We start from the raw sequence: 11,767 nt of genomic DNA, 5'->3' as shown, positions 1-11,767 counted from the left end.
AAGCAAGGCAGAGACACCCTGTGCAGAAGGCTGGTTTTTATTTATACAGTGCCTTAGATAAGCAGGACACTTCACAGGCAAATAAAGCGAGTCTTGGCCCCAAGGAGCTTACAGGCTAAATTAAATTAAAACCAGCCAAAGCAACAGCATGTCCATAGGTATGAGAAGAACACAAGGTATGAAGAAAAAATTACTGCATTTTGGGGAAGGAATAGATTTTTGTGCATGTTACATACTTACTTAATTTCCCATATCCTGTTCATGACTGCTGAGATCATGAAATACAGGGGCTGGCATTCACCTATTTAAATACAGTATAAAAATAAAAGCCAGACTTCCCAAAACAAGCTACCGATGCAACTGTGAGCAGAGCAGTTTTAATGTCTTTTGCAATACATTGTTTCATGCTTTGTTTCAATGAAACAAATTATTAGAATCTAGGATATATTCATTATATCATCTGATAATAGATAATGTACATATATATAGTTTACATATTATAATAGATATAATTTACATATAATACATAAACAGCACAGCTTAAGATACTGGGTTTGCTGCACTGTACTCCATTTAGCTGTATAAGTGGTCTCAAAAAAATTAATTTTGTGGTGCCTTCTCTTTTCCACATATTGTCAAGTTTAAGAAAAATCCAGCATAGTAGCTGGACATTAAATAGTCTGAAAAAAGGACTGATAATTTAGAGCATAATTTTCCTATTCCTGCTACTGCTGTTAGTTTTAACCTGTGTTTCTCTGTCCCAGAGTTTTGTTTATCACAGGATTTTATGTTTGGAAGTCCCAGTGGTCTGTGAAGTTCGTTTATAGGAAAGCCCTTCAGTGTTCAGATATCCTATTGCCTAGTTAGGCAATATCTAAAGGTTTTCTTCACAGGAAATGCATCTGTTTCCCCAGTCAGCTCCTCCTGGCATGGCATTGCTTGGCTACAACCACAGCTGGTCAGTGCTTCTTTAGAACAGTCTGTTTCAGCCTCTCAAACCTAATTCCTGCAATGCTTCTGCCAAAGAATCTTTAGAAAAACAGGAGGGACACGATTGTAGATTCAAATGACATAGTTCAGGCTGGTCCGTAGTTTAGGCTCAGTTTAGTAGCCCATTAAAAATGAGAGATTATGGTGAACTGCAGCGTTTGCTTCTGAAATTCCTACCTGGCCTTTTCCTTAGGAAAAGTATTTAGTTGTAAGCAGCTGGCTGGATGTGTTGTGCCTAAATCCAGTTTCTGCATTTGTATGACAGCATAAAGGGATTTCATTGCATTATAACTGAAGTTCAAATCACCATCCATCTGCTTCATTCCTTTAGCTGGATCCATGGACTCTCACCTAACCATATTCAGTGAGCAGGTGCTCCCTCCAGGGAACAAGGGGGATATCAAACAGCATGGTCTTGATTTGCACAACAGAAAGGCAATGTGCTTTTTTTCTTCAAGTAACTCTAAAGCACCGACTGAAGCAGCACACCCAGCACACTTCCCTCGGGCTCTGGGCACACCTCAGGCTGTGTGCTGGGAGCTCAAATCCTTCAGTGACAAAAAAAAAACAACAACTATACATCTTAACCACTGTATGTGAATGACTAAGTACCCCAACTTCTCCCTTTATTCTTCCCAGTAAGTTTATATCCAAACCCGTATATGTTCAGAATATCCCAAGATTAAGCTCTTTCCCATATTTCAATTAGCTGCCAAGTGTGGCTCTTCAGCAAATCTGAATCCTTGTAACAAGGAAAAAAGGCAGAGGGGGGTAATACAAAGCAGGAGCATGAAAAACTTCACCCTTGCTTCCAAAACTGAAAACAGGAGACGATGATCTACAGATCTCCTGCATCTCTCTGTGAGTACAGTTCACTCAGCTTCTCAAACTTTGGTCCCCACTCTTTGATGTCACCATAGACTGTCCCTTCCTCCAGCCCAGCGGAGCTCAGCGAGCTCAGGCTGCCGGCTCCCGATCCAGCTCCCTCCGTGCAGAACACCCGGAGCGAGTCCCGGGGCCCGGCCAGCCCATGCCAGTCGGCCTCTCTGAGCACACCTGACAGGTACTGACCAAAGTCTGCGCTGGGAAAAGTGGCTTCTCCTGCGGCTGCTGTTCTGGGCTGGTTCTGTGTGCTGAGGAGACCCTTCCGCTGCCTCTTGCAGAGGGAATAGGCTGGGCTGGCCTGGACAGACACCTGCAGCTCTGCCATGTTGTAGGCATCCTGGAGTGAGAAACCAGTCACAGCAAATTAGTATCACCTAGAGGTCCCAAAAGTTCTTGTTCTAGTGGAAATAAAGAAGGAATGATCCCAAGCCAGTCCATTCAGTGTGAACACCTGGAGGATTGGGGGGTTCAGCTGACTCTGCCACCTGCAACACACCTAAGAAAGCCAAACCCCAGGAAACCTGTGCAGTCTGCACTGCTATGATTAGGGGCAAAATCAAGTCTGATTTCATATCAGAAGCTAAATAGACATGACAGAAATGCTCCAATTTTTGTTCTGAAATTCAGATCTGAATATCTTACCATCACCAAACATTGACACCAAATCTGGCAGAGGTGGGAAAGAACAGTCACAAACAGCATGTTAAAGAAATCTTCCAGCAGTAGTAGTTCAAACAGTGCAACTGTGATTTCTGATAAAATTTTATCAATCTGTGGAATAATGGCTGGTTATGTTATATGGAATTGGCACAACTGTAAAAACCAAGATCAACTACCTCATCCCAAAAAAGTAAATAATTCCCTTCTGGCACAGCCGCAGTGAACGGTGTCTGGGAATTGTGCTGCAACTTCTGGCACTAAAGCTACCAATGCCAACAGTTAATTATCTTCACTGATCAGAGTCTTTGTGCCACCTGAAAGAAATAAATGAATCACGTCCCACAGCAGTCCTTCTCCTTCCCACAACCCAAAGGTTGTGTCCCTGGATGGACCAAAGAAGAATGTTGACAGGCTGTGCAAGGCAGAGTTCATTACAGCAAAAACATAATTTTTTGTATTGCAAATTCTGGTTGTGAATGATCAGTGACAGAGTTGTGGAATCAGCACTTGCCAAAGATTCCTTTTGTTCTCCCACATGTGGAATTGTGTATAACCATTTCGTAAGAGATTATCCCAAGTAATATCAGTGAGATTTGCTGAATTTCAACTGGAGACAGAGAGTGGCCTCAAAAACACACCTGCAATCATGAAGTTGTGTAAGTGGCAAGGTGGGGATTTGGGACAGGGGCTGTTTATTCTTATTCATCCAGAGACTAAATACTGATGATGATGAACAGTGAGCCCTACAGTACAGATCCCTGTCTTAGACACATTCTAAATAAGGGCCTAGGAGCACTCCGAGCACTGTACAGCAGGTCAGCTACCAGGGGAATCCATATCAGGGACACTTTTCATTGTAAGCAATTTAAGTGGGAATTTGTTCCAGTACAGACTTGAGGATCATCCCCTCAGTGAACTGGGTGATATTAAAATCATCCTTCACTGCTGTTATTCATTAAAATGACACATTTCTTATGGCAATAAACCCTTCTGAGCTGGGCACCTACAAGCCCAACTCAACCCTTGCCTCTGGGTCCAGAGCTGGCTTTTAACAACATGTGTTGAGTCCAGTGTGTACTCAACAGTGCACTGACCTCCTGCAATATTTATGAACTCCCAGCTTCTCTGAGGGATAGTTTTATTTATTTCAGATGCAGAAATTTCTTTTTAGGACAGCCTCTTGTCCCCACAGCTCTACCCTCTGTCAACAGTACAAAACCAAAACTCTCTTGTCCAACTGCCCTCCTGATCCTTTTGTTAAGGTAACAGTAGAACACAATTAAGGTGGCATAATTCTGGGTATTTTGGGGGGTTGTTTTGCTTTTTTTTTATCTAGACAATGTTTGGTTTTAGCTTGAAAAGTTTTAGCTGCAATCCCAGTAACTGTTAAATCTGAATAACAGGAAGAGTATAGAGAACCCAGAGAAGCTTCACTCCAAGCACTATTTCTTCAGGCAGAGTAATAGCCTCAGATGAAGATCATCAAGTCACTAATTTGATTCTTCTGCTTAAAATAAGGAGTGTATTTTAAGAAGTCTCCAAAAGTAATTAAACATATCATACAGTAACTATGGATTTCCTTAAAGAGACCTTCTGGGTGTAAAATTGCAAAATATCGCAGAGGAAGTTAATCTGGTTAAGGAAAACAGGATTTATTATAGCTGCCTGTTATCACATGGAAAATATCCCTGTGTTTATTATATTCCCGTGAATTCACCAAGAAAATAAGGATTCTCTACAAGTAAGAGTATTTTCTTAGGTGGCCTTGCAAAACACTCTATATTTTATAACTAAAAATTCATTAAGATATTTGGAATTTTGGGACAGGTCAAATTTAATACTATTTTAAATCACTGACATTTTTTGACCCATCACATTGATGCCATGACTGTTATTACCTCTGCAGAGTCACACCTCTCCTTGAATCCATGAAATGCTGTTTCAAAGGTGACAATTAACCTTCTTACCTTTTTTAAACACAGGAAACATCTGTGGGTGAGTAAATAATCTATCAGACTACTCGTCTGTAATACCTACAAATTTTCTTTCAAAGCTCTGTCTTCAGCTGACATGCTGAAAGCCTTAAAGCAGCAAGCAGAAATGTTAATAATATCTGTTTGAGTATAATCTGCTCTACTCTAAGTGTAAACACAGCCTGTGTTCACTAGTGTATTTCTCTCCAGAACAGAAAAATACAGAAAGGTTCTTCCATGACCACCACATGCTTCAGGGCTTAAGAGAAGCAGAATGCAGCACCTCCCCTCGCTAACAAGTCAGGTGTGAACACCTGCTGTCAGGAGCAGCCTTCAAAAGAGCCTGTCCATGAGGAACAGTTCACACCAGGCTCTTTGAGGTGCTTGGAGCTACAGTGTTAATGACCCCTGAGAACCTCAGGATCTCCTGAGCTGTGAAACCAAACCCACCAGCTGACAGTTCCTTACTGCTGAACTCACTCTCCAGGCTCCTTTCAATATGCACACAGGATCACTTGCTTTAAGACAAATTAAAAATGAATATGCACTTATCTCTGCTTAGGAAACACACACCCTCATGTACAGAACCCTACAAATAATTCATCTGCCAACTGCAGGGCTGAATTAGCAGAACAAAGGCTGAGGATAAACCATAAAATATATTTTCCTTAGCATGGTGAGCCACCAGTCCCCTCTTAAGTGTAACACAATAGTGATCCTTACTTCGTCTTGCTCCCCACCCCCTTCTTCATTGTAGTTGAGGATGTTTTCTCGGATGTCCTCCAGGTCCTCAGGATGTGCAGATCCGTGGTAGACGCCTCCGTGCAGCCCCTTGCGTGTCCTCCAGTGAGCCCACAGGAACGCAGCACTGAGCAGAGCTGTGGGAACACAGGAGCAGAGCAGAGCATGATGCACCACCAGGGAAGCTCCACGGCACAGCAGGGCCAGCACGGCTTTCTCAGCAAATGTCTGGGGTTTGCACTTACACGTGAACATCAAACAGGGAGGAAAAGCCTTTAAAGAGCATTTTGCAACACCCTTTAAAGTACAACTTGAAGTTGTTAAAGACCTGAATGATCCAAGTGGTGTCTCTGACCTGTCTCTGCCCTGTGTGGAGGTAAACCATGTCACAGAAAATGCATTACAGAGGGGGAGCACTGAAGTAACAACATGGTGACGGAAACAGACACAACTACACAGAAATGAAACACAAACACAAGACAAAAGAGAAAATCACTTTTTTATGTTTTACTAGAAAAGAAAAGATCAGGCACATTTTGCCTTAGCATCCATGAATTTAAACAGTTTCCTTAAATGCTGAGGTGCATTTTACACACTGACAATTTTCAACATCAGATACAGAACATCATATAAATAGAAATTTGTGTTTCACTGTGTTACCAGCTCTATAAAAATTGATAACTCATAGCAAGACCTCAAAGCATTGAATACCATAAATTAACAATGCAGTGAATTAAAAAAACTAGAATCTCCTAGAGAATATCTACATGGCAGAAGGTCTGTGGAGCAGCATCCAAATGACCTTGGGACTGAAACTGGGGTATACAGAGGTCCATGCCCTGCATTCCTCTAACATAACGATCTATTATCAACCTCAGCTATCTGGGATTCCAAAAGCTGTGATACCAGGTAGCTTCCCACAGATTTGCTACTCATATTTGCATGGCAAACATACTATCTAGCAGAGTTGGGGAACACGATGGCATTTCAGGTAGCTACACAGATACATTTTCATACTACAACTTCAGAATGAAACTGCATTAACACTGTAAAACCCATGAGAAAAATCCTATGTCCTTACTCAGGCAAACTTCCATGACCTTTGAATAAACAAGAAAGACTCAAAGATGTGACCCCTCCTCACCAGAAGGATCCTTCTGTTTTCCCTCTTCTTTTGGAGATTCAATGCCAAAGCCTACAAATGGCTGAGGAAGCCAAAAGCAGCAGTGTAGGAGCTGGGACACAACTGGACAGATGTGAAGTCTGCTCCAGCCTTAATATATTCCTACTGCACTGGATGTTTCTCCTACATTGAAAAATCTGTTTTGTGCTCAGCAGTATTTTAAACAATGCTTATCTGGTAGCAATTCCCACTCTTGCTGTTCAATTGCGTTTGCTTCCAATTATGCATCTGAACAGTTCCTCAGCAATGAAGTGAAAATGTGCAGAAAACAAAACTGCAGAGACTTCCCACAGCTCCCAAACGTCCATTCCCTTAGCGAGAGGTGCACACAGGGATGAGAAATCAGACCATGGCAAAGGAACAAAGGCAGAGTCAAGTCTCCATCAGGCAATGGAGTTGTCCAGCAGAAGGATGAGATGACAAGTGCTCAGAATGAGACGGACACGAGGGCTCACCAAAGGTAATACAAGACGTAGTTGCCGTAGCTACCTAAGAGCGCCAGGAAGCAGACGCAGATGGCAAACAGGGAGCTGAAGCTGAGCCCCGTGTCCTTGTGGAAGATGGCCAGGGTGACCTCGCAGCGGTGCCCGCTGTAGCCGTCGGGGCAGTGGCACTGGAAGGCGCTGGGCGAGCGGGCGGTGCAGGTGCCGTAGTGGCAGGGCCGCTCCGCACACGCCGTGCGCACGCACTGCCGGCCCGAGGCGTTCTCCACCACCATGTGTCCCGGGGGGCAGCTGCGGGGAACAGGGCACAGTGAAACCACTGACTGAGAAAAGCAGGCATGGGGACAGCACTGAAGGTTTTCAACCAGCTGATGACACCGCATACAGTATCTGAAGTAGCTACTGCGAGTAAGTTACGCTAAATAATCACAGGACAATGGTCTTTCCTGACCCGGCCATACAACAATGAGCAACACAACTTTTAACCCTTGTGTCTGGGGAGTTCCACTGGCTTCTGCAAGCTTATTCTTGTGAAAACACCTGGATTAGGGTGTGCAGTTCTGGCTAGGCAGGACAAGCTATGCCATGTTCTCTGTGTTTCCCAAGTAAGAAAACTCCATTTGTGTGGCCAGTGACAGTCAAAAATGTGTATAAACACTGAAGTGTGTAAGTAAGAGAAGTGTACATTCACACAGCACAACTAACTTGAATTAGTGTCCTAATCCCAGCCCCAGCCACACACAGGAATCTGAGCTTAGTGGTAAAACATTTCTAACACAGCCCAAGTGGCCTGGAAGGGGACAGAGGTGACAGCCTGAGACATTGTAAGGTGTCAGACACTGACAAAAGAGGCAGGCAGCCAAAACTGTTACAGAAGCCTTGGAGCCAGGCTGATTCCCTTCAGCTGAGGGTGGTCCTGTGAGGACAGGGTAACCTGCTGCCTGTGCAGGGATCCAGCTTTGTGTTCCACTGATGTGATGAGATTGCCAGTGGCAGCCTTCAAGCTGCAGTCCAGCACCCACCCATTCCCACCTCAGTCTGGAGGGGTTTATGCTTCTGTTTCCACCAATTACCTGCATTCATGCATCATCCACAAATCAATACAAATAAATTCCTGGTTACAAGGGTTATTCCTACAGGCCTGTGAAGAACAGCCTTCTCTGACACCTTGGGCACTCAGTACTGACACCAGTTCCTTCCCCTGAGTGTCCAGAGGGATTCTGTAGTTGTTAAATCTGACATCTTTCATACATCCTGGAGCAAGGCAAAAAGAGATGGTTTTAAAAGTCATTCAGCAAAAAGATGTGAAGCAGCTGTAAGATTTGGAAGCTTATGTTTAACAAAGGACCTAGGCTACCAAAGTTTAAATCCAGGACTGAATTTATCTAAACTTTCATAGCATTTTTCTTTAATTTTTGATTGAATTTGCTAAAGTTTTGATCAAGATTCCTGGTTTTCCACTTTGTGGGCCTTAAAGTTTCAGCTACTTAACAGCAACATTAATGGTCCTAATTAAAATGATCTTCATGTAAACCATTTGACTTCTTTATTTACTTAAAAACAAATACTATTACTCCCATAAATACAAAATTCAAAATATGGTCCCTAGTTCTCATCATAAACTTTATTCATCAGAATACTTCAAACAGAGCAATAGAAAACAATGTTTTTATAAATAATTTGTGATACACATACATTTTCAATTATTATTCTATCTAATTTTTCTCCTGTCCCCTTCGTGTTATTCACTGAAGCACCTGGTGAAAACATGACCAGCTTGTTTGGAATGGATTCACTAGAACCTGGTTAAAGAGGTGAAGGGGAGAGGTGACCTACAGACACCAGGAACATCTAACCCAGCAGTGGTGGGTCTTCCTTTCCAATAAATGCTGTGCTGCCTCACTGTGCATCACTTATTCTGTGGTTTTAGGCAAAGGACAAGCTGCCAGCTGAACCCAGAGCAAAGAGCTGCCATGGATATCCCAACCTTACAATTCTATACATTTGTCCTTTGTGTAGCTATTCAATTTCCAGGCTGAAAACTGATCTTTTTGAACAGACACCATGACGTTGTCCACTCAGTTGCTAAAAATTCAGATTGTTATCTCCAATTCAATAAATCATTTCTAGTTTTAGTTAATGTTTTGACTGAGCATAAAATCCAGTAATAAAAAGGTAAGAAACCACAGTTTGGTGTGTGCTAAGCAATGCACTTGTAAAATGGCAATGCTCTTTTCAGCACAAGGACAGATCTATTTGGTAGGGAAGGAGAGGTGCTGCCAGAACTGGACAGAACCATGTACTGAACCAGTTCTGTCTATCTAATGCCGTGAGCCATCCACAGTCTACCTGGGACAAGCTTATGGATCCCCAGGTACAAACACTACAGCCACGTGAAAAGGTGACCATCTCTGCTCCAAGTCCAGTAGCTGACCATTTTTGCATGCTGTACATCCCTGCTGTACCCTTTCCTGGTCAGAACAGCTTATTTGTCCCTGTTGCAAAGTGTCATGCAAGAAATCTGTGTACTTTGGGTTCTACATAAGCAAGAAAGCTTCCTGCAATATGCCCATGTAACCTTCATTTTTACAGGTCCATATTCTGAACAGAGATCAAGAATTCCTACCTTGAAAACTCCTGTTTTGATTGAATGGGTAGGTGTTTCCAAGGACCAAGCTGCTGGGGTCAATCACAATCTCCTTGTATGTTCCTGCTGCTTTCATGGTCTCTCTCTTCCCACCTCCTTCATAAAGGCGAAGAGTGAATTCATTTTCATTCCTCTCCAGTGTGATATGATGCCATTCACCATTAGCAATGTGGTAGGAGGGAAGGCTTACAGAATAATCTCCATCACCCAGATTGTATGAGACCACTACGAGTCCCTGAACAAGCTTAACAAATAGCAAGAAAAAAAATCATTGCTTGACATCTGACCTGTAGTTTCAATCTTAAAGGATTTTTTAAAATTTAGGCTATGTTTACACTGCACAGACAGGTGTAATATAAAAATACTTTGGGTGCTACTGAACTAGACAACCTAAATACTGGTAGCAGGGAACTCACAGTAGTATCTAAGTCACTTGGAGTAATTTTATCTTGCATCTCTCTTGCACAAATTTATGGGGTTCTTCAAATAGCTGAGAATCTGGTGTATTACACCTACACTGACAGCTCAAACCAACTTAGCTGAAGAGATGACTCGTTCAGTGGTGTATATACAATGAGAAGGTTGTCATTTTGAGAACCTGCCATCATTACAGCTGTTACAGGCACCTGCTTGGCAGAGTCTGAACTGCACAGAATCGGCCACATGGCTCAACAGGACACCAGGGTACACAACCTTGTCCATCCTGGCATGTATAGAAACTGTATTTCACTGCCACTGGCAATAAATTCCCTTGAAATCCACTGGGACGCCACAGTTATGTGGTCAGTACCTCAAGCAAAACATCAGACCTGTGTATATCCACAAAACAAATTCCGAAGTGTTTGTGCTTAGCATAAGGTTTTTTGTTCTATTTCCTACTCCTAAGCCAATGTTTCTCTGAGCTGTCAGTGGCATGGGAGTAACTCCACTGTGTCAGATGCCCTGCTCACCTGCAGGGTGATGTGCTCGTCCTTCCTCCGAGACAACATGCTGGTGATGACGCCGTGGGGCTGCCGCGTGCGGACCATGGCCTCGAACCGCGTCCTGCGGGCAGAGATGCTCACCGGGAGCTGGTACCTCATGTGCCCTCCTGCCTCAAACGTGTATTCTTTGGCAGCTGAAAGGGATACAAACCTTTGTGAGGAGAGGAAAATAGTGCTTCCCTTATTGTCATAATAAAAGTAAAAGGAAACAATTGCAATGCACAGCATCGATCCATGAGACAACTTTATTTCCACGGCTTCCCCAGTCACTCTCACACTTCATCTTCCTCTCTAAAGAGCTGTTCCCTCGCCTGACTTGGTCCTGCTAATGCTCCTCCTTGCAGTGCTCACATGCGATGACAGCAGGAAAGCAGCAACTCGGACAAAGACAAGAAATTGCAGACCAAGCATTAAGTACCACAATCAAATTTCACAACCTGCTATTTTACAGTTGTCTTTCTGCTGCAAACTTTGGCCCCGTGAGAGCCAAAGATCCTACTATTCCCAAAGCACAGACCCTTAAGCCAGAAGAGTCTCTTCCTGATAACAACAGAGCAGTGATTTCTATTCCAGTTGCGCGTTCTAATTCTGCACAGAAGTGGTCCTGCTACACTCACATTTTTAGGTTATTAGATATTTCTGAAAGTATAAGCAGATCAAAAATTCTGATAAAATCACAAATTTTTTCACCATTTCTTGTCATGCAGTCTTCATTATACAGTTATTGCACAAACAGCCTCAGGATTAAAGAAATAATCCAATGCAGAGAAAGTAATTTCTCAAAGGGAATTAGAAAAGAAATTGTTAACAATCAGCCAATTACACTGAAACATGGTAAACACGAGGAACCACCTCAGCAATGACTACCTGCAGATATTTGCATTTTCTCTACTGTAAAAATTTAGCAGCCTATCAACAGTGAAAGAGAAAAACAGGCTTCACCTTTGTCACAGCGATAGCCATGGTAACCTGGCAAACAGTGACACGCAAAGGAGCCCCAGTCCCCGAGACACCTCCCGTGAACGCCACAGGACGAAGATCCCATGGTCTCACAGCTCTCATCTGTGAGTGTGCAGCCAGGGAAGCTATTCAGGGACTCTGCAGGAGACTGAAGGTCATACACCTTCAAGAGATAATGGTGTGACACCAAAATGTTATTCAAGAAACACACAATTTTTATACAGAAATAGCTACACCACTTCGCTGTCTGGTCCTCATCTACACTGCTGAAGTTGCTACATTTGCTTTTTGACATTCAGACT

The 11,767-nt window shown here is 43.0% G+C and overlaps 1 protein-coding gene across 1 annotated transcript in view; it reads right to left on the bottom strand.

Annotated features, from left to right (window-relative positions):
- Window positions 1-258: 258 nt before the first annotated feature.
- LOC139677397 (neural-cadherin-like) overlaps window positions 259-11,767 on the bottom strand; it is a 62,314-nt gene continuing 50,805 nt past the window's right edge. The window contains exons 27-33 of the mRNA XM_071567321.1: window positions 11,448-11,628; window positions 10,473-10,639; window positions 9,502-9,766; window positions 7,949-8,129; window positions 6,922-7,166; window positions 5,232-5,386; window positions 259-2,212 (exon numbers count right to left, since the gene is read on the bottom strand). Coding sequence (XP_071423422.1) covers window positions 1,829-2,212; window positions 5,232-5,386; window positions 6,922-7,166; window positions 7,949-8,129; window positions 9,502-9,766; window positions 10,473-10,639; window positions 11,448-11,628 — 1,578 coding nt within the window. The 3' untranslated portion in view covers window positions 259-1,828. The remainder of the gene's footprint in view (window positions 2,213-5,231; window positions 5,387-6,921; window positions 7,167-7,948; window positions 8,130-9,501; window positions 9,767-10,472; window positions 10,640-11,447; window positions 11,629-11,767) is intronic.

The sequence above is a fragment of the Pithys albifrons genome, chromosome 12 (genome assembly GCF_047495875.1).
Source record: "Pithys albifrons albifrons isolate INPA30051 chromosome 12, PitAlb_v1, whole genome shotgun sequence".
In the NCBI taxonomy this organism is placed as follows: Eukaryota; Metazoa; Chordata; class Aves; order Passeriformes; family Thamnophilidae; genus Pithys; species Pithys albifrons.
This window is presented reverse-complemented; position numbering and strand designations above follow the sequence as displayed.